The sequence below is a fragment of the Mixophyes fleayi genome, chromosome 4 (genome assembly GCF_038048845.1).
Source record: "Mixophyes fleayi isolate aMixFle1 chromosome 4, aMixFle1.hap1, whole genome shotgun sequence".
NCBI lineage: Eukaryota > Metazoa > Chordata > Amphibia > Anura > Limnodynastidae > Mixophyes > Mixophyes fleayi.
In genome coordinates this window covers 316257854-316281800 of record NC_134405.1, presented here as the reverse complement: position 1 = coordinate 316281800, position 23947 = coordinate 316257854, and the positions used below count along the sequence as shown (strand labels likewise).

General features: G+C 40.4%; 1 protein-coding gene across 1 annotated transcript in view; it reads right to left on the bottom strand.

The window, feature by feature from the left end:
- GALNT10 (polypeptide N-acetylgalactosaminyltransferase 10) overlaps positions 1–23947 on the bottom strand; it is a 107593-nt gene that overhangs the window by 17103 nt on the left and 66543 nt on the right. The window contains exons 2-5 of the mRNA XM_075210116.1: positions 20602–20704; positions 19710–19848; positions 15345–15511; positions 213–398 (exon numbers count right to left, since the gene is read on the bottom strand). Coding sequence (XP_075066217.1) covers positions 213–398; positions 15345–15511; positions 19710–19848; positions 20602–20704 — 595 coding nt within the window. The remainder of the gene's footprint in view (positions 1–212; positions 399–15344; positions 15512–19709; positions 19849–20601; positions 20705–23947) is intronic.

Sequence of the window (23947 nt, the reverse complement as noted above, 5' to 3'; positions counted from 1 at the left end):
TCATACCAACCGTTCTCCAGAGAAAACATAAAAAAGGACTTTGTAGTTTGAAAAGAAGCAGCACCATGTACCATGTAAACCAGTACTGGCAAACATTACATTTAATGCACTGTTACAGCAGCGATGACTACATTATGCGGAGGCGGTAAGTCAGGTGGTGTTGTTGACAAATGTGCAGTTCTCTAAGTGTCCAGTAGAGGCGGTGTTCTCACCGAGCAGTGGTGGGAGCCAGTTGACATTGGCTTCGCAGTGCGAGTCTAAGAAAGTGATGACTTCTCCGATGGCCGCCGAGGCTCCCAACATGCGGGTGCGGATGAGGCCTTCTCTCTTCTTGGTGCGCATTATCCTCACCTTAGGGAAGTTCACCATGTAATCTTGTAGACGCTTTTTCAGGTGTTCTAAAATAGAAAAAGAAATATTCAGATCACAGCGCTTTACTCAGCTTCTGGCGGCCATCTTGGCCAGGAATAATTTTACCGCCTTAGTATTATTAACGGTTATGTAATTCTCTAATCTGAATGCTCTAAGGTGCACACAGCCTCTACAGCAGGGACAGGAGGTCTTCACACCCAGTAACCAACCAATCACTGTACAAGCTTTATTTACTAACAAGTCAATATAATTTTCAGGGACAGTGGTCAGGTAAACCTAAGCGAGTCGCGAGCTGTACCGGGTCTTCCGACCTGAGTGAGGAAACCACTCAGCCAATAGCAGTGGATCCTACATTGCACAGATGCTTGTGTTACCTGTTCAGAGAAGCCACTGATTGGACGGAGATTTGTTGCATACAGGGCACAGGGGGAATTTGGATCACAGTGAACCAAGTGTAAAAGTGAGAACTATATGGGATCTATTAACTGTTTATTGCGCTGGTTTTCGAGACAAGGGAGCAGAAGACCCTTTAATAAACTCCTCTGAAGACTTATTTGAAGCCTTAATTGAGTGCAATGTTTTCATATTTTGAGTTTCCTTTTTAAACCTTCAGACCTATGTTGTGTATTTTCCCGAGTATAGATTCCATGTATTATAAAGAGTTCTATCTGCATTCCTAATTGCTTTGTTAGGTTATGGTTAGGTGCGCTAGACTTGCACCTGTTCATTGTTCCAAACAGGGTACAACACAGATGTGTAGAAGATCTTGTGGGCTGGTCCCAGAACAACCAGTCACATTATTAGAATGTTAACAGAAGCACAGAGTATTTCTGCTTAGCCACCTCCTGCGTGCCCGTGTTTAGGAAAGACTGACGCTGGAAAAGCTCAGACAACTTGCGGCCAAAACGGGGCATCTGAACGTTAACCACGGTTGCACAGACGGGTGAAGTAAGGCTCTCGGTGGACCGATGCTGGAAGATTGTAGCGTTAAATACACCTCTGTATGAAATTACGCTCATACAGCCAACTTGCTTTATATGTTCATTAAATATTAACACGAAGCTCAAACAATAAGAACAGACAGGGAAAATTACATTAGGTTTAGACAATTGTAGAAATTCTACTGCAAATTTTGAAAGTATTGAAAAATACAGACATTTTAAAAAGGGACAATTGGTTAAAATCTGTGACTATCCCTAGACATTAGGGAGAGTCGGTAACAATGATAAACCTTCTGCGTGCCACGGAAGTCTGTAACGTTGGTCATGAAACGCAACGTTACATAAAACGAAACTCCAGAAACAAGGGCTAGGACAGCTTACACACACACGTCTAATACACAGAGAAACACACAAATCCTGTCCTAGAATAGTCTACAAGTCACACTGACAAATGTAGTCCATCGGCAGCGGCTGCCATCGCTCTTCTCTCCCAACATCCCATGTACTACTTCTCTTCCTGGATATTGTGATTCAATTCAAGTCACCTGTACAACAATATCTCCATAGATCAAATTATTTCTACTAGGTAGGTTTTCACTATGATTTATAAAAGTAGACATCCTCCCACTGCTGCGCGGCCGACTTATTCTTCCCTGCAAGGCAATTTTTCTCTCCTGCAATGCTTAAAAAAAAACAAACAACTGTATAAAACTTTTTTCTCTCTACAGTCCTCTGGGGGACTGTGGCAGACATTAAAGCATTAGGGTTTTAATAATTTAGAAGCTGTGTGTGGCTTTCAAGGAATAGATATGGCAGGAGTGGTCTCAGTGGGGAGCGGAGAGATCAGATAGATGGTTTTTTTCATAGCTTCCAGAGATTTCAACAGCTGCTGTGAAACTAACAAGAGCAGAAACATAGAGCAAAATACAGAGGTATGGGCACGTCGATGTATCAATTTTAAATCAGGAGTTCATGCAGTGACATAAAGGGTGACATTTTTTTTTTCGTTACTAAAGTTGACCAGTCACCTATATAAGACATCCGTTCTGTGACCTGAACCAACGTTTAGCCTAATAATTTACTAGGGACTAAGGAGATCACGTAGGCAGGTGTCACGGGTCCACTTAAACAGGCAGAGATGGTTTCCCATTCATGGGTATGGACTCTTCCTTTTCTACTCAGTTCACATGTAAAAATATACCATTGTTTGCTCCTAACTAATATCAATTTCTCTTGAAACATTTTAGAATGTAACGTTTTAGATTTCTTTATTTCTTTTTCTATTAATAGTGGCGTTTAAAATTGAAAGTGAGTAAGAACCACTTAGTGAGTGCAGCAAAGATACCCTGACATTATTTGCATAATTATTAATGTCCTGTATTTATATAGTGCTGATAGATTCCACAGAGCTGTAGAGTGGAAGAATTGCAGTGGACGTAAGGTCGACGTTACAATCTATTTTAAAGCCACCTACAGTGGGGGCTAGAACGCTTGTGAGCCTTTTAGAATGTTCTGTATTTCTGCATAAATGGACCTTAAGAGTGTTCAGATGTTTATCAAAGTCATTAAAAAAAAAAAAAAGATATGAAGAGAAACCAATAATTCAAGGATATACTTTTTCATGAACTTATTGATCAAAATGATCTACCATTTAATTTCTTTGTTGGAAAAAGTACATCAATCTCTAGGATGATCAGTTCAGTTAAGGGAATTAGAATCAGGAGTGCCAATCAATGGCATGACAATCAGGTCTGATTGTTTTTTTAAAAATAAATAAATAGGACAGGGCACCCATTACCAAAGACCGGTTTGTGAACACATGTCATGCCATGATCAAAGGAGATTTAAGAGTTGTTGATGCTCATCGGGCTGGAAAAGGGTTACAAAAAACAATTTCTACAAGGTGCCAGGTAGGTCTTGCAGCAAAAACAACCACCCTAAAAAAAATGGCTGAAGCAGAAGTGGTTTTGCATTTTTTTTTTTAAATAGAAGAGTTAAAGCCCAGAACTTAATGGAGATGTTGTGGCGAGACCTGCAGTGAAGTGTCCATGCAGGAAAAGCCAACTAACAAATGAAGCAGTTCTGTAAGGAAGAATGGGCTAAAATTGTACAAAGACGACGTGCGAGACTGATCAACAATTAGCGTTGTCTGATTCATGTCACTGCCGCGCAGGGGGGGGGGGGGGGGGAGGGGAATCACTCCAGGTAGGCTCATGCACTTTTTATCCGACAAAGAAAGTTAACGTTTGATCATTTTGATCGATGAATGAAAAAGTTTATCAGTGTGTGTGCTGCTTGATATAGATTGGGTTCTTTTTCATCTATTTTTAAGAGATGAGTAGAATAATGTAAACGAGTTAGATGATATCTGAACAAATTTATGCAGAAATTCTGAAAATTGCACAGGCTTCACAAACTTTCTAGCACCACTGCAACCTAAACTACCAGCACGTCTCTGGACTACGTGGGGGGAAAAAACAGAACTCCCAGGAAAAATCCATGCAAAAAACACAGAACATACAAACTCCAGGCAGATAATGAAAGACTGCAACTCTGTGATACAATTCTGCCCAGGGTGAGTGATGTGCAAGGCTCTTTTAAAGATACAGTTGCACAACGCACCCGTAGATTACAAATTAATAACACAGACAAAAAAAAAAAAAGTGACATTTACTAAAGATTATAAAATGGAATACTGAAGGTGTTGTCCATAGCAACCAATCAGATTCTTGCTAACTTTTTCTAGAATGTATGAGATAAATCATAGCTAGAATCTGATTGGCTGCTATGAGCAACACCCCCACTTTTTCTTTTTAGTAAATCTTGGGAGGTCTGACATCTGGTAACATTCAAATCTATATCTCACATCTTAAACTGTGACAACACTTGTACGGGCACATTCACGAGTGTCACAGACGTATTATACAACACACAGAGAGATCCCCCAGCTACTGTAGATAAAAATGCAGAAGACTTAGTTGCACACATTAGCAAATGTATGTTTAAGCCACCCGCCACTCCACGGCGCTTTTGCTAATAGGGTGGTCCTAACTCTAAACAATGAGTCCCATATATTTGGGCCATACATATGTGTTTTTAAATTGAGAGCTAACTTACCAAAGAGGTACCCCAGAAGCCTCCAAACAGCAATCCAATGCCAGCACTCCCCCTCAGCTACTGACACCAACATGCCTCTCACACAAATAAAGACGTGGAAGTTGCCCAATCAAAAAAAAAAAAGGGTCAGTTTGTTTCTTTTAGGATAACCCCACCCTTTCAAGCAACTGCTATAGCCTATAAATTGATTGAGCAACTTCCAGTTCTTTATTTGTACTATACAACACCACTTGCTTATTAAGTTTAGTTTTCAGTTAACACATTTTCACGGTGACCTTTTAAATAAGACTAATCCGCAACAGAAAGTTTAATAGAATATTTATGCAGTATACAGTAATACTGCAGAGCATGCTTACGGTAGCCACAATTCCCCAAATTAGATAACTATGCCTGGCTTTATTGCTGTTAAGCGCGATATACAAGGTGTTTATAGGTCCAACAGGTTGCAATTATAACTTAAGCACCGACTGTCCCATTAAGATTCTAATGAGCGATGAAGGGCAACCTGCAACAAAAGGGCAACCGAGTAGATCTGATACTGGCTCTGCCATCCTGCGATCTTTGGGGACGGAACAGACGGGAGGTCTGTGGAAAAATAAAGAGGCTCTGAGGGAGGCAATTAGGGTTCTGGCAGACAGAGCGCAGCTAAATAATTTACTCTGATTGCTGGGAAAAAAAAAAAAAAGAACAGCTGTTCAAATTTAGCATGAAGATCCGCACATTGACAGAGCTGCCAAATGACATGAAATTATTTATCAGACACAAAGAAATAAATAAGTGTTACCTTGATTGTCATATGGGGGGAGGGGTATAACAACACAGCTTTTATATAAGCCACTGTTAGGAGCATTGTACAGCAAAATGGTTTCATAGTGCCAGGTTTATTTTATCCATTCACAGCAATCCTTGTCCCAGTAGAGCTTACAATCTAATTTCTCTACCCCAAGCAGTAAACACAGCCAGTTTTAGTCAGTAGCCAATTAAGTCACCAGTGTGTCTTTTCACTATGGGAGAAAACTGCAGCAACATAAGCAAATTATATGAAGGGGAGAAATTAAAAATTCAATGCTGGTAGCAGCACCCTGGTTGCAATCAAACCCAAGGTCCCAGCACTAGATGACAGCAATGCAGAATATTGTACCAATCACAATTGTATGGTTATAAGTGAACGGTAGGAGCTGCAATACTACCTAGTAATACATTTTACTAAGGTGCCCCTTCCCCTAGTCTGAGTCCTAGGGGTGCTATGTGCAGCCATTTTTCCCTTCATTTTTCTTAAAGACCCTGCCAAAAACCCAGGGATGGGGGGTGAGAGCATAAGAAGCAATCACAAGTCTCAATCAAGAGACTGCAGCGTGTGATTGGCCCTCCTGCTCACACCCCTCCTACTTGCTAAACTTGTTTAGCTTAATTGATTTGCAAGTTCTCTATCATCAAAAGGATGAAAAATGCAGAAAAAAAGCCGCTGGTGTCTGTACACACCCTCAGATGTCCTCCAGCTGTTGTCCAAATGTAACGCTGCTATGTGAAAATGTGGTGATCCGTTGTGTAAAGACACAAGTCACACAACCTGTGTGCTCCATCAGTGCGCAATAGGTACTTGTTTACTGCAGTCTAACAGCCCTCCCACTCATGTACTTACTGTCACGTTTTATATGGCCAGCGTTTGTGTATGTAACCTAGTAATGAGCAGTTTTAGAACCAGCACAATCTGAAACAGGCCTGATGGCAGATTTTAACACTGAAAACTGTCAATTTTATTTTCTCTATCTATCTATCTATACATATATCTATCTATCTATCTATCTATCTCTATCTATGTATATCTATCTCTATCTATGTATATCTATCTCTATCTCTGTATATCTATCTCTATCTCTGTATATCTATCTCTATCTCTGTATATCTATCTCTATCTCTGTATATCTATCTCTATCTATGTATATCTATCTCTATCTATGTATATCTATCTCTATCTATGTATATCTATCTCTATCTATGTATATCTATCTCTATCTATGTATATCTATCTCTATCTATGTATATCTATCTCTATCTATGTATATCTATCTCTATCTATGTATATCTATCTCTATCTATGTATATCTATCTCTATCTATGTATATCTATCTCTATCTATGTATATCTATCTCTATCTATTCTGAGTGTGGGAGGAAACCGGAGCACCCGGAGGAAACCTACACAAACACAGGAAGAACATACAAACTCCACACAGAAAAGGCCATGGTCGGGAATCGACCTCATGACCCCAGTGCTGTGAGGCAGAAGTGCTAACCACTAGGCCACTGTGCTGCTCTATATCTATCCACATATACACACAGAAAAACGAAAAATATGTACCACCGGCACACACAACACATTTCAGCACATAAACAGCCCATGTAGAGAGGGTCTTAGGTAACAAATTAGGAGACACTGAGCCCTAACCAAAGTAAACAGGCTGCAAGGAGGGCCAGCATTGACCACGGCATCCCTGGTCCGATAAGGAGCGTTCAGCAGCGGCACAGGACACACATTTACAAGTACAAAGAGCTGCATCGTATGAGAGCCGCTTGCTGACCACCCCCATCCTACAGTCTCAGCCCCCCCTCAAGGAGAAGCTACATTTTTATAAACATTGCAACTGGGTGGCCCAGGTTTGCGCAGACACAAAGTCTTGCACTGTGGAACTGCACAGGAGTAAGAAAACACACAACACGTTATTCTCAGTAATTCATAACCATTCTGTGCAGCACAAACTGTTCTCCGCTTCAAAATAAGCACAGGTTTCGCTCAATCGTTTTTTCTTTTTTTTTCCTGAAGAATTCATCTATTTCGTCTTGCCAGTCTGTGCCACTAAAGCACTCCTTACAATTAATACCAATCGCCTGCAGCATGTTCCCAGTGAAACAGTCTGGATGATGATAGCAGCAGGAAAGGCATTGCTCAGTACAATTGTGGAGGTAAATCTGATTCCAGGCAATTTACGGGCATGGTTTCGACTCTTAAAGCTTCAAGCATCTCAAAAAGATGAACAAATCATTCAGTTTATCCTTATGAAAGAAAAAAAAATGATCAATCACAAAAAATCGAGTGGTTGAAAGGATCCTAAACACTGCCTTCCAGCAACCAATTAATGCCTCCTTGTAGCTGATAGAAGACCCAAAGAAAAGAAACGACTGGCTTTAGCTGAGTGCATGGGCTTGTGGGACGAGAGAGTGGTTAAATGTCTTATTCACTTCACATAAAGTACTTTAACGGTCTTTAAAATTGCCTCCTTCTTTCCATCATCGAGCTACAATGCAGCAAAACAAGTCAATCAATAACGCGGCTATGTGAAAAACGCCATATATTCCTATCTGTACAATCTCCCATCAGCGAGATGTTTTTTTTTGTACAGAATGCAGCTCAAAAGTTTGATTTTTCTTTAATAGCATAATCTGATGAGAAGGTTTCATTATACGCAACTGACAATTTTCATTATACAATATGCTACACAAGTGGTAGGTGAAGCGAAAATACAAACTGTATATCATTATTTATATAGAAGATTGAGGTTGGAAAAAAAAACAAACAAACAAAAAACAAAAACAATATACACTCCTTAGTGAAGGAATATAAAAGTCTAGTTGTGTGCAATATTATATATTTTCTAGATAACTTTTGAGGCACGATAAACGACAGAAAATAACTTGAGTAAGGTTTAAACTGGTCTAGTTAAAAAATAAAATTAGCATTCAAACTAAATTAAAAGCAAACAACTAATTTGGGGGCAGTGCTCCTAGGTGAAACTGGGAAGGAATTTGGATGCGGCCAAAATCCTAAAAAAATGGGGTGTCTGAACCCTTCTATCTTAGCAAGCTTTAAAAACTGTATCAGGAAGTCTATGGACAGAGGGAGGGAATCAGACAGATGAAGTGAGAATGTGGAGGCATATGGCAGAATTAATTAATCACCACTCTTATGAATTCAATACCCTAACCTTAAAAGGTAGCATAAACAATACCTGAAAAAACACAGAACCTCCCTAGGCGAATTAACTGCAACAACGTATTAGGAAGACGTGACTAACTATAGTCAATATTCAATGTACACAATGCAGAGATAACAGTTAAGAAAAAAAAAATCAATCGGCTGAAACGCGTAGGGTAGGAACACGCGGCACGCTGCATAGATCATGTGACCTGGCATAGCGTCACCAGCATCCTGTATCAGAGAAAGATAGAAACGGTGAAGGAACCACACACAACTCCTCTGCAAAGATGCTGTCTGCATTTACGGGTTTCCTGTACGAGGAACACACCGTTCTGCGATAAACCTGTCTATAGTTAAACATTGAGAGTGTAAATTTTATCCTGTACTTTTATTAAATGCTGAAAACGTCACATCCCAAGATCTTGCTTCCTACTTCAAGGACAAGATCCGACTTGAAATGGAATCCTCTTCCTCGACTAGCGAGCGGCTCATTTCCTTTTCAGCACTCTCTCTTCATTTGATCTCACAAATGAAAATGAAGTATCTACTCCCTTTTTATCTTTATACTCTACTACCTGTTCTCTTGATCCTATACCCTCACAAATCAGTTGATCCCTGTCTCCTCCGCTCATCCCAACCTTAACTAAAATCTGTAATCTCTCTCTCTACTGGTATCTTTCAGTCATTAGTCAAACACACATTCTGAAAATAACTCTAAATTCTGACCCAAACTCTTTGTCAGATTACTATCCCATCTCTCAGCTCCAATGACCTCCAAGCTTCTTAAGAGAACCGTCTACACTCACCTTACACACTTTGTTTTTCTCACACCACCTATTGGACCCTCTTTGCTTTCGTTCCCAACACACCACAGAGACTGCAATGACCAAGGTTGTCAATGATTTGATCACTGATAAATCTAAAGGCCATTACGCGGTTCTGATTCTCCTGGATATCTCTTCTCATACAAACGCTACAATCCCTAGGTCTTCAGGACACTGGTTCTCTCCCTTCTAATCACTCTTTCAGTGTTCGTTTCTCTGGATCCACCTCTGCTCTGCTTCATGTACACAGTTAGAGTATTACAAGGCTCAGTCCTAGGTCCTCTGCTGTTCTATATCTACACCACTTCTCTTGGAAAACCAATATGCTCTTTTGGATTTCAGTATCATCTCTATGCGGATGATACCCACATGTACCTATCCTGTCCTGATCTCTCGCCCTCTGTGTTGTCCCGCGTTACTGGCTGTCCATCAGATATTTTATCTTATTGTTCTCTCCCCAACTCAAACTTTCAAAAACAGAGTTAATAATTTTCCCACCCACAAACAGAAGTTACCTACCTGACATTTCTATCTCTGTTTATCTCTCTATCTCTGACTTTTCATTTCTGTTTATCATGACAATAAATCCCACCCCGCAAGCTCGCTGCCCAGGTGTGATCCTTGACTCAGAACTATCCTCTGTTCCCCACATCGACTATATTTAAATAATGTTACGTACATCCAGAAAACATTTCCAGAATACGCACATATCTTACACAAGACACTGCAAAAACTAATTCGTGCACTCATCATTTCCCACATGTACTACAGCAAATTCCTCTTTACTGGTCTTCCCCGAATCAGGCTCTCACCCCTACGATCTATTTTGCACGCAGTGGCCAGACTGATTTTCCTGCAAAAAATTATTTCTCTGAATCACTCTTGTCAGTCTCTACATTGGTTGCTTGTTTTTAACCCAATCCAGTATAAAATACTTCTACTAACCTACAAGGCCATCAACATACATATCCTCACTTGTCTGATAATATCTCCCAACTCGATACCACCGTTCTGCACAAGATCTGCGTCTCTCTTCCATTCTCGTTACACCCTTCCATTCCCGGTTACAGGACTTTTTTCGGCTGCACCCACTCTGTGGAATTCCCTCCCTTGTACAATAAGACTTTCCTTTAGTCTTCAAACCTTCAAGCATTCTCTGAAAACCCACCTCTTCAGACAAGCTTATGATATTCCTCAACCACCATCATAATCTCCCTAGGTTACCCTATTACCAGCCTCTACACAGCTAACACAAGGCAACAACCCTCTGACCAACATTGGTATACACACAGCCCACTCAATACTTTTACCTTTGCATTCTAGCTGGTCCATTGTGCAATATGATGTAGCACATGCCCTTGTGTTTCAAACTCCCATTGTCCCATAGATTGTAAGCTTGCGAACAGGGCCCTCTTACCTTTCTGTCTGTATGTATTACCCAGTATTGTTTTATTAATGTTTGTTCCCAATTGTAAAGTGCTACGGAATTTGCTGGCGCTATATAAATAAATGTTGATGACGGTGATGATAAGGGTCCCTGGGGGTTTTGAATGGAGAGAGATGGGCGGACTCCATTCATATGGCCCATTTCGGGTTTCCCCGAGAGCTTGCAAGTTGTTGGCTCGTCACAAGTTGTATCTGATAAGGTGCTGGTAAAAGGCTGCTAGGCAGTTCACTCAGTTTCTCACAGTCTGGGGAGCAGGTGGATGTTTGCTGAGATAAACTACAGATTATAGCCACCGGTGTGAGATCCTTGGCTGGTCTGTATAAAGAACCTTAAGATATTTAGCATTATATCTACATTTGCAAATAGTTATTGTTCTCGGTCATTAGTCATTTTGGATAATTGTGGCTAAAAGAGGCTTGTTGCAGTGGGATTGCTGACAGGAAGTGCGGTGTGTAGCAAAATATCTCCCCTCACAATACCTTTATTTTAAATATCTTCAGTTCTGATCATGTAACATTTTAGTGGCCCTTTACAATCATCTAACACGTTACTATCCTAATGGGGACACACCAGGAGTTGTAAAAGGAAATGAAGTCCTATAAGCGATGACCGACCGACATTATTATTAATGTATACGTCATTCATTTACAATGGAGTGGAACAATGGCGATGGATTTTGGGGGGGAAAGGTGACTGACTGATTTATCTTTTTGGCTTCATATATAATTATCACCAACCTACTGTTGAAACAAGGAAAGTGGTCAATAATGAAAGAGACGAATATGTGATTTTGTTATATGAAAGTTTCCTTTTTTTTAATAGACTTTGTCCACTGTAATATAGAATACATTATCCACAGTACAGGGATAGCAGACGATATCGAGCAGCAGATGTCCCAGATAATGACCCTCTCGTAATAATGGCAGAAAATGTGGACAAAAATGACTCTGTTCTACAAACCTTCAAGTGCTCTCTGAAAACTTACCTCTTCGGGCAAGCTTATAATATTCCTCAACTATCCTCTTAACCTCCCTAGGGTACCCTATTACTACACTTTACACAGCTAATGCAAGAGAACAACCTTCTTACGACATGTGACTGGATCATACAGCCCACTAAGCACTTTTTAGCTTTGCAATCTATCTGGACCAATATTTAATATGTAGCACTTAACCTCATGTATCAAACTCCCATTGTCCTATAGCTTGTAAGCTTGCGGGCAGGGCCTTCTTACCTCTGTCAGTATTATTCAGTATTGTTTTATTACTGTGTTTGTTCCCAATCGTAAAGCGCTATGAAATTTGAAAGCACTATGTAAATATATGTTGATGATAATGCCTCTATACTGCTCCATTTTTCCTTTCTGAGGAGTAGCAGAGTAGAAGCACTGGTACCTGGTTTAGGCACTTACTGGTTCCTCTAAACACTGAGCACATATCCACGGAGAAGATATCCTAAACTTATTGTATCGCAATGTGCTTTGATCAGGAACTTGTATGCTCTTTTTAATTTACAAGCAGGGGCAGGGAAGCAGCGTGGAATACTAAGCATTAGTTTTTACCACGGAACGATACAAAAACTAATGTTTGTGTATATATTGAGATACAATTATATACTTTTGTATGCGGTACATTCATCTTAGTCTGAACCAGAAAGAAGCAAGACTGATTTAGCAGGAGCACGCTATATCATGCTCTATGGAAGATTCCGCGTTTGAACAAAAATTGACCTAAGGCTTTTATTGAACTGTTATTTCTGCATTGTGTATACCAAATGCGTAGTATTGTCAGTTAACTGTCCTTAATACTTTGTGGCGGTTAATTCTCCAGGGGAGATTCTGGTCTTTTGAGGGATTGTTATGCTATCTTTTACGGTTAGGGTATTGAATTTATACGCAGGGTGATTAATTAATTCTGCCACATGCCTTAACATTTTCCCTTTATCAGTCCGAATCCCTCCCTCTGTGCACAGACTACCTGATATAGATTTTAAGGCTTGCTTAATACTATATTCAATTGTAAGGAAAAACAGGTCACTGTTAATAACTAATTTATTAAAAAACATCATCAGTAAACATCCTCATTAAAGCTGCACTGCCATAGAGGTAAAATATTTTACTAGTCGGAACCCCAGGGGGCTGCTACACATAGCTGTTTTATCCCAGGATTCTGATGGCTCTGACTATGTAACACAGGACCAGCAAATCAATTAAGGTAACCAACTTTAAATGGAATCAGAGAAAGGTGCGAGACCAGGTGGACCAATTACAAGCTTTGATCTTTTGATTGTGGATTGTGATTGGTCCTTCCACTCACGCCCCTCTTTTTCCCTGGTTTTCAGCCAAGGCGAGAGTAACGGAGAAGCCTTATGAAGAGTCGACCAGGGTTCCACCTAGGGGGAAGGTACCTTAGAAAAATATTTTACAAGTTGGTATCATAACTTTAAGCTACCCACAAACATTACAATCATATTGATTATTGGGCATGCCATGGGGGTTGTTAAGGGACCACACATGCTTATCTATCGGCCAACTGCCCAACATCGCTGCAGATATAGCAGCATTTCAGTCAATCAAAATAATAGTAACAAAAAGGTTGCTTACAAAAGTGGAAACAAATGTATTACTTATTATTACATACAATATTAACATACCATATGAAGCTGGTATTGCCCAACTTGAACTGAGGGGCTCTGTCAAAGTAGCCTAAAAGCTTTACCCCCTCCTAAAAGAACCTACACTAATAAGGGTGAAACAGCTGGTCTTGAAATAATACTAATACGCTAATGTGTACTTACTATAAAATAATGTTTAAGGAAAACTTTGACCACCCCCGACAAATAGAAAGGTCACTCTGCTGGGATCCTTAAGGTTATCTGTATATTGTGACTTCATAGTCCCTCAGATTTCAGTCCTCCACTGGATGAAAACTGAGAGATCCTTAAAGAGTACATAGCGCTATTCAGTTGTTGTCAACTGATTCACTAAGACCAGGCAGCATGCAACTAGGCAGATCCTGAAGGGGGCCATATGCCTAAGGGGAGAGAGTGGGCATTTCTCCTATAAGAATTACCTTGAGTTGTACGGTAAATGTCACCTGAGTTTAGAGTGGGTAGCTGGTCTTCTCTCTGCCCAGCTGATGTGTGTGTGCAAATGAGAAATCCATTCCCTAAATTAAATGCTTATGCCAACTTGGACCACTAGGGGTCACGACTTGGAACCATCAGGATGCAGGCCTTTTCCCCAACACAAACCATATGCATTCTTACACATGTAGCTACCAGCGGCTAAAGTCCTGTGAACACATTTAGCTGGGGCTCTGCTATCATAATTTGGCTATATAGTCGTAAGGGGTGGAACTGCAATAATGCCCTAATAACTCTGGTCTTCTGAACAAATATACCATACTTGCCCCATTAGGGAGAGCATCATATTTGTGGCTCCTATTACTAAAACAGACCTTAATCACACTAAGGAAACACTTTCTGTGCTGAAGACTGTAGTAGACTCTATGCTCCTTCTCACACCTCCAATCCATTCACCCCCCAAATCGGCATCATAATAGCCCACTCGATCTACATCCCACTGTCCCTTTAAGCACTCATGTCTCCTCATAACCCCCATTAACATGTCCCTTTCATCACTATCACCATGCTGTCATCAACCTACCATCAACTTATTCCCCTAATTATTATAATTACCCCCCTCGTTCTCATTAACCCCCTATTCCTCATTAATCCCCTCCTCGGTCACCATTACCCTTAACCATTCCTCTTTAACCTCTGTATCAATCACCAGTAACCCAACCATTCTGCATTATTACTAACCTCTCCCCCCTCAGTATCCTGCCATCCTATCATCATCTCTAATCCTTTATCATCACCTCCTCCCCACCTGACTTACCACCATGCTGTTCCTACACATGATCACACATCTGCTCCCCTCTGAGTACTAAGTACCTCTGGCGAGTCGGCTTAATCAGAGAGAAAATAATCTGTGATCAGTTCCCCGCTGAGCAAGTTTAAAGTTGGCGCCCGGAAATGCCGGGGCATGCACATAGCTTTCTGGGACATTAATTAGATGTCGTTGTCGGCTGTCAGAGCAGAGCGCTTACTACAGAGCTCTCTCCTACTGCGTACGCTGAGCATTCTCCTATGAGCACGGCAGTGCACACAGGGAGAAGAACACTCTTTCTGATTCAAGCAGACCACAGCGCACCAGAAGATAGGTGTCATGGCTCCTGGGGTTTGTCACGCACATCTTCAAATTAGGTCCAGATTATCCACAGGGCAACAGAAGTACATACCTAGGGTGTATACAACTATTTGGGGAGGTCCAGGAAAAAAGAAAAATAGCTGATAAGAGCGGAAGGAATTTAGAAATAAGAAGCAATGCACACAATAAAAATTCCAGAAACCGAACCTCCAGAAAGGTTAAAAATAATCATGTGAAGGTTAATACCCCTTTAATGCGTCTTATTTTATGTTCATTTAATCATATCTTTTAAGTTCCATTAAACTTCAAAGAGAGCAAGATGTGTTTTATGTAGTGCCATTTTTTTTTTTTTAAGTACTCCTGCTACGCCATCAATATATACTGTATACAGAATTGAAAAGAATTCCCCAGCAGAAGCTTGGCCACTGGACAACATGGCCTTTGGAGAAACGCACCTTTGTCGCTGAAGTCATCCACCAGCACAATCTCGGCGATGAGCTCCGGGGGAGAGCGGTTGAGGATGCTGTGCACGGTGCGCAGGAGGGAGGACCAGCCCTCGTTGTGGAAGGGGATGATCACGCTGGTGTTTGGCAGCTTTGGAGAATACAGCTTGCTCTTACAGCTAGAAGGGGAAAATCAGAAAGGACATAAGAGACACCTGTCAGTTTCGCATGCAGAATATGCCCTGAGCTCATCATTTCAAATGAGGACAGCTTGGTAGCCACTGGGAAAACTCCAGCTGAGAGGTGCGATTGTACAATGGGACACACAACTGGCTATTTGTATAGCTACATATAATAACTGCAAGGACTCTGGATGCAGAACAGGTCTCAATGGAAATATGCCATTTAAACAAAGCAATTTATCATCCTTACAACCTAAATCACTGACAGCACTAAATCTTCTGGGTAATACACATGATGTACTACTAAATGGATGAGGATTACAGCTATATCTGTGGCTCTAACACTGTAATAAGACATGCTGCAACAAAGCATTATTTAAAACATTCTAAGCTGCCATTCAACAAATACATATTTCTACTGACAACATACTTGTGCGTGCTATTGTTTTTCCAGCTATGTAAAGCAAAGGTACACTCAGAGCTGACTTGGCAGAGCAAGCGTACAACTATTTTCTTGATCATTTGGCCACAAGGAGGCAGTGTTCTATGCCATGTATGGATGGAATCTTACTTTGAATTACATGGGAAATGTTACCTACAAACTCAGAAAATGCAAGTGAATGGAATTTGATAGTTTTGCAACGAAAGCAGTGGGAGAAGTGGTGGTATGACATACCTCTCTATACAGACATAATAACCAAGTCAACGATTGAGAATGTCTCTGCAATTTTTCATCAGGACAAACAAATTCATAACAGACCTGTTTGTCCTAATAAAAGAAACGTAAACAGGTGATTGTATGTAGCACATTGATCTTTGTAATATAAACAAGTGTGTGTGTGTTTTGAGGTACAGTGGAAAATAATTTTAACTTCCTAGCCTACTAAAACAAATGTTACAGTTTATTTCCCTTATTAAGGACAAATAAAGGTTTTTATACAGACAAAAACACAGGAGGAATATTCTGCATCTTACATAGCTGCCGTTTTTTCATCCTGTAGTCAGATGAACAAGACAGTTATGAAAAAAGTTCCCATTTTTTGAAATTTCTGTTACATTGACACCATTTACAGTGATCCAAACGCGCTCCGTAGTGTTATACATGGGAAAACTACAGATTGTGACAATACAGAATTCTGCAACTCTTTTGGACACTAATGTGTTCAGTGTTCTCTCCAGAAAAATTTGCCAGCTGGGTGGCATTAAGAAACAGCCCGGTGGGGGCAGTTCTAATACTTTGCAATAATATTAAAAAATGTTGGCGGTTATTTCCCACACCTGCCAGGACTGGTCAGACTGGTGGTCAGTGGTCTAACACACACTGCTGGCTGTAGTGCTCACATAGTGCCTGTTCTAATAGGAGAAACAATGGTTTATTCTATTATACTAGGACTCTGTTGGGCTCCAAGAGCCGGGTGGAGCACCCAGGAAATAGGTGCTGGGAGAACACTGGTGCTGTCAGCAAAAGGATTACATTAAAAGTAGAAGTGAAGTGAAATTTCGACAAGAGGTCAAACTGGTTCACTTGAAGCCCTTCACACTGAAAACTATTTTGCTTGCTGCTTTCTGTTCCATTACTGTGACTTTATGCGGTTAAATAGAAAAAGGGGATCAAATCAGATGTACAATAACACAGGCCTATGGCCAGGAGGGCACAAAGTTATTTGTGCCTAAAATGTAACCACTGCAACCAATTCAGGTTCAACCAATTCTCTACAAGTAAGGACATCCGTGAGGCACAAACACACCCTGACACTTGGGACAATGAACCTACCAGAATGTATTTGGGCTATGGGAGAAAACTAGAGCACTTGGAGAAACGTATATGTGAACATGAGAAGAACATACAAATGTCAAACTGTTAGAACCAAGGTAGAATACTGCAAGGCAGCAATGCTATCTACTGTGCCACCACCGTTAAACTACTAGACCTAAACATGCATTAGTAACCACTCCAAGCCAGTTCCCCATAGCTCTACCTGTACCCTCAATTCTCTCCCGACTCCCAAACTTTATATCTACTACAGCTTTCCTCAGTGCTTCTACTATAAGAAATACACTGTACAGAGAGGATTGGATAAGATGAAGTCAAAGATATCTCTCGCTCTGTATAAATTGTTTATATATATCTATACACACACACACACACACACACACACACACACACACACACACACACACACACATCCATGCATACAAACAATCAAGAGCACTGGGTTGTGACTGCTGGAATGAAAGAAGCTGGGTCTCTGCTATATTTCTATCACGGAGAGGCTTGGCAGTGTCTCGGAGCGGCCTGTACTGAGCAGACTGCAGTACGGTGTATTACACCATCACCAGGAACCTCTCCTTCAGGACATAGCTCTTATTAGCTCAGCTGAATGCATAAATTCAGTGCGCTAGTTGCACGTACATAGAATTAAGATTGAGCTTCTCTGTCATAAGACTCCAAATAATGGGGGAATACAGGAGACCAGAAATAGCAGAAGGAAAAAACAAACCATACCAGAAATTGGGTTTTAAGATGTTCTAGCCAAAACAACGCGTCTTTTAATGTATGTGACAGATTCATTGTGTTCATGATTTTAACTCTTATTTCCCATATCACTTTTAAATAGCACTTACCATAGCATTTTACACATCCCTCATCAACATTTATTTATATAGTGCTAGCATATTCCATAGCGCTTTACAATCCCTTTACTCATACAGTTGTCCTGCCCACGTACAATCTATTTTTGGAGTTTAGGACTCACCCAAGGAGCGGACAGTGGGATTCGAACCAGGGTCTTCAGCACCTCTAAGCGGCGGCATTAGTCAGTACATTTTACTATTGGGATACCAATTTCCATCTAGTTTTTAGACACACTTATTTTTATTTAATTTTCATAGTATATGAATCTAACCGTTTGCAATTATTTCAGTGTGTTTCTAATAATCTATAAAGCTGTATAGGAGTAGTATAAAAACAATTACTTCCCACACTTTCCCTTCAAACTTACTCCTATAAGTTTGTTTTGGTTTTTAACATAAATATTTGCTCCATAATCAGTTTCTAAAGGATTTACTATAAAACAATTATACCCCAACATAAACCCTCTTCAATGTCTTTAAATCCTCAAGTTGAAATCTGCTTAGATCACTACAGCTTAAAACCTCAAAGCAACGCTTGTCATAATTGTACATGACTGTCCTGAAATATACAGTATCAGAGACAATTCTCCTTCTCAGGCAGGTAGAAATAGTCTGCTGAATCTGTCTGTACTATTTCACTTGCGTATTGTCATAAGACACCACGGCAATCAGGGTAGCTTACAACAACAACATAAAAAAATAAAAAAAAGGAATTATTCAGATAAAGTTTTATGTAAACAGTTATTTCGATGTATAACATTATTCGAAGATGCGTTGTTTGATCCAAAGTTCAAATCAATGACCTAGAAAGAGTTATCGACTCAAACATGTTGTTTAAATGGAATACCAAGGAGTTCTGAAGAACTACATTTTTAGAAACTAAAAGGTGTACTAGAAGCAAAGGATAGAATTGTTTGTCAGTATGAAAAGAGAAAAAAACAAAAACAACAAAAAAAAAAAAAAACACTTTCCCTTATGCATTAAAGATTTATATTTGCAAAATGCTGCCCACCTCAACTCCCCTGGCAGTGCAGGTCAAGAGCGAGAAGCCCTGCTGGAGAAACTTAGGCACACAGCCTGAACCATCGCCCACACAAACTCGTGCCCGTAGAGCCGACAGTCTGCACTGCCCGCAAATCTTCATTCTGCAGCAGGGGTGGTGTGGGTAGAGTCATCGCAACAGGACAGCGTGTGACTGTTATTAAAGCATTACAAGGCACCGTGAGAGGATTTCTGCCAAAACAATGTCTTCCTCGCACCAACCCCTCTGGTCTTTAGATTAGAAGATGGTTGGGAAGTGAAGACTGAGTTGTGTTTAGACCAGCTCACAGCTAGGACAGGTTACAAGTGGAGAACCTCTATTTCTCCAGCAGGGCTTCTGACAAAAGCATTGCACATCCAGCACAACAAGGTGAGGAAAGGGGGAATGACATAAAACAATGCGAGATCATGTTTACTGGTCTACTAAGAGCCCAATGATGAATAGACCAGAAACCCCGAACCAGTGACCGCTATTATGGAATTTCCATTGTGCTCCACACAAACTCGTGGATCTACTCACTTTTGGTGCCGGATGTCTGGAATAGATCTGTTGAGTGAGATTTTATCGCTGACGTAGATATTGAATCCATTCTCGCGGTACGCCTGCTCCACGCGGTCTGCATCGGTCATCGGGAACGGCTTCCCTTGCTCACCATTTCCTGAGGAAATTTGTAAATCATGAGCACAGAACAATGAAAACAATCTATCTTTCTAAGGCTACAGGGTGTCCTATAGCTTTAGAGATGTATAATGCACTTAGAAATGACTTATTTTGAAAACTATATTTTTTAAAATGTGCGTTGACAAAACAATAACTACAAAACAAAGGCTAGTGACACATGGGCGCTTTGTGTGCCGCGTATCAATCATAGCGCTCACACATACTTGCGCTACACTCTATAAGCCCTATCAGCGATGGTCACGGTGCTAAATAAGGCTGATCTCAGCCGATCTTTAAAACGGACACCAGAGAAATTATTATTATTTTTTTATTATTAATTTTTATTTATAAGGCGCCACTAGGTGTCCGTAGCACCGTACAGGGACAGACAAAGTTACAATACAAGGTGAGACAGCACAGTACAGTAAACAGTAAGCACAGTAACTCGGTGAGCTCGAAGCACAGCTGGAGGGGAGAGGGGAAGGTCCTGCATACGGCTGAGCCCGAGAGGGAGGGCCCGGATGACAGGGAAACCCCCAGAGGGGAGAGGAAGGAGCGAGAGGGGAGAAGAGGGTCCTCGAGGAGGAGGGCTAGGTAGCTGGAGAGCCGAGTTAAGAGTGGTGAGGACAGGAGGAGAGATGACCCTGCTCAGAGGAGCGCACAATCTAAGGGGTGGGGAAGACAGACAGAGAGACACAGGGGAGAGAGGGAGAGATAAGGATAAGGGAAGAGAAATGATTTCCAACACTACCTGTTCGGTCGTGGTCTTGCCTCATTCGCTCATAGTCATGCCAGTCTTTCCGTCCCAATCCTTTGTCATTGGCATTTTCATCCCTCTGTCTTACCAGTGCAACCTTTAAATGAGATGAAGTTAAGTGTGTTAAAAAGAAGTCCTGAACTCACAGCTGCTACATTATTGTGTTTAGGTACATACTGAAAATTGCAATTCTCTTTGAAATCTTTAATTCATCAGGTTCAAACTCATTTGTCGATTTCCCATTCCCGTTCTACCAGCTAATCATGGGAAACACACGCACGTGGTTCCATATAAAGGACGAATTAAAATGGATATACATGATAGAAGACACACTTACGACAAAACCAACAGGAAATGATGTCACTACCCCCTTAAAAGCAGGTTTCAATTTCAAACAGTAAAGCTTCTGTCAATATATGTAAAGGTTTACATGTGTGCTTGTTTCATACCAGGGCATTTTACCATTTAGTGAAATGGTAATTCTACCGTTCCCTTGAATGAAAGGAATGGATTACGTAACTATAACCACCGTCACATCAATATCTTGATGAGAATGAAAATTAGCCTAACTAAATGCTACTTTCTCCAGTAACACTGGATGGAAGACAATTATGTTAACCACTATAATGTGCAGTGGGTTTAATGTAAATTGCCACAATTACTGTACTGCAACTGTGAATCTATATGAAGCAAAGATTTAGCATTCAGTTGATCCCCAAGGCTAGCTGGAAAAGAATATTAACAGTGTATGCTATACTACTAGTTGTTCTCCATTAGTACAAAAACATACTGGTAGGTTAATTGGCTGCTGACAAAAAAAATTACCCTAGTGTGTGTGTGTGTGTTTGTGCGGTGGGGAATTTAGACTGTAAGCTCCAATGGGGCAGGGATTGATGTCAATGTTTAAATATCTTCAGTACATGACTGCGTTATATGCTAGCACTATATAAAGAACAATAAATAAAATACCTATTTGGAATTGCCACCTTTGCACATTACATACGAAACGCTCAGAATCCCATACAGAAGGTGGCAGCACTGCAGAATTAGTGGCGCTATATCATCATCATCACCATTTATTTATATAGCGCCACTGATTCCGCAACACTGTACAGAGAACTCATTCACACCAGTCCCTGCTCCATTGGAGCTTACAGTCTAAATTCCCTAACATACACACAGAGAGAGAGAGTGACTAGGGTCAATTTTTTTTTTTATAGCAGCCAATTAACCTACTAGTATGTTTTTGGAGTGTGGGAGGAAACAGGAGCACCCGGAGGAAACCCACGCAAACACGTGGAGAACATACAAACTCCACACAGATAAGGCCTTGTTCGGGAATTGAACTCATGACCCCAGCTATATAAATAAAAGAGGATGAGGATTCCAGCTGGTTTGGGTCCTGCGTCAGCTGATCTTGGTCAAAAAAATCTAGCATCCTCTCTCAAAACACAGAAGGTGCACACAAAAACAGGGACACCCTTGGGACCACCCACCATTAACCTGATCCCCCCCATCAGACACACATGTACTTTATGCTGGAAGACTAGATACAAAATACAAGGGGACTCCGGACAGAAGTCTATAACCTGCTGGAAACTTGTGGGTGGGGAAAAAAGAAGCAATAATTACATTTATTTACAAGACTTTCAGAACTCTAAGTCAGGATGTTAGATTAGGCAAAGCAGTGGGATCTATTGATATAGAAGATAAATATTTGCTAGAAGAGTAAGGATGTTAAAATGAATTGCCAAGGCAGCTCATTAAAAATCGATTGCTCTTTGTTTCACGTGGCACTGAGATTAAAATTATAATAAAAAAAAAAACATTTCAAGAAAGAAGTGCAAGTCCCTTAATGATCAACGCTAGTTTGTTATGAATATAATTCTACTGATCGTTTTATCAGGGTCATAATGAAAAGTAACAAGTACATAATAAGCAAAGACCTTCTGGACTGTGGGGAATTGCATCTTGCCCAAGCAAAATGTAGCACGCAAATTAGTAATTGGTCGCAATTCGCCTGTGTACACAACGCCACAGTACTAAGACAGGATGAAGGGGATTGTGGGAAAAATTGTTTCTTTCTCCAGTTTGTCTTTCTAATCTGTCTTGCAAGACATGGGGCTAGATTTACTAAACTGCGGGTTTGCAAAAGTGGAGATGTTGCCAATAGCAACCAATCAGATTCTAGCTGTCATTTTGTAGAATGCACTAAGTAAATGAAAGCTAGAATCTGATTGGTTGCCATAGGCAACATCTCCACTTTTTCAAACCTGCAATTTAGAAAATATACCCCATAGTGTTACTTTTAAAAACATATTTAACGTCAAACTAAATATGAAATCACACTTTACACAACACGCTCCATGTATGAGATACCTATCTATATATAAATAGGGATGCACATGTGTAGAGTTTGCAGGTAAACATAGTAATTAAGTGCAGTTTGTTCTGGGTCTGTCAGTGTGTCAATAAAGTTAAGAAAAAAAAACCTAAAGAAATGGTAACCTAAAATAGAATATAATAGATATCAATAAAAAAAACTAGTCAAAAATAGATTCATATATCGGTCAGTCTATTTGCATATCATATTTGGCCTTGTCTATACACTAAATTAGTGTAATTTGCACTTTTCTTTCATTTATTATTATTACCGGTTATGTTTCAGTTACCATTCCATTACCTTACTGACACACTGACCTAGACCAAACTGCAATTAATTACATTTCCCCCCAAATCCTGCGTCTGTACACCCCTATTCATTCTTTGGGGGGTATTCAATTGTTCGTCTGGACCTCAGAAAAACTCACGCTCTAAAACCATTACAGTTAATACGGTAATTACTCGCTGAATTTCAGCTCAGCGAGTAAATTACCGTATGAACAGTATTTACGCGCAATCTTACCGTATTAACGGTAATAGTTTTAGAGCGCAAGCTTTTTCTGAGGTCCGGACGAACAATTGAATACCCCCTTTTTTGTGTCAGGAATCTTCACATTTTATAGGCATGGGGTAGGAGATCTAAATAGAGATGTACAGGCACAATCTTTTTTTTGTCTTCTTTTCATATCCATATATGTTTAGGTGATAAATATAGGTTATATTTGGACATAAATCAGGTCTGAAATCTCAGCCGTGCGTGAATGGGAGCAGCCATGTTGGTTGCGCTACATATTCTGGCTGCACAGAAAATGATGCTGTGCTTGCATGATACATAAGGGGTAAACAAGAGTTTATTGATTGAAGTCAGCGACTTGAGATGTGGGTCAGACTCTGACAGAAATATATCCGTGTATAGTGAGCAAAATGCGAATTTAAACATTCTGACATTTAAAGGGAA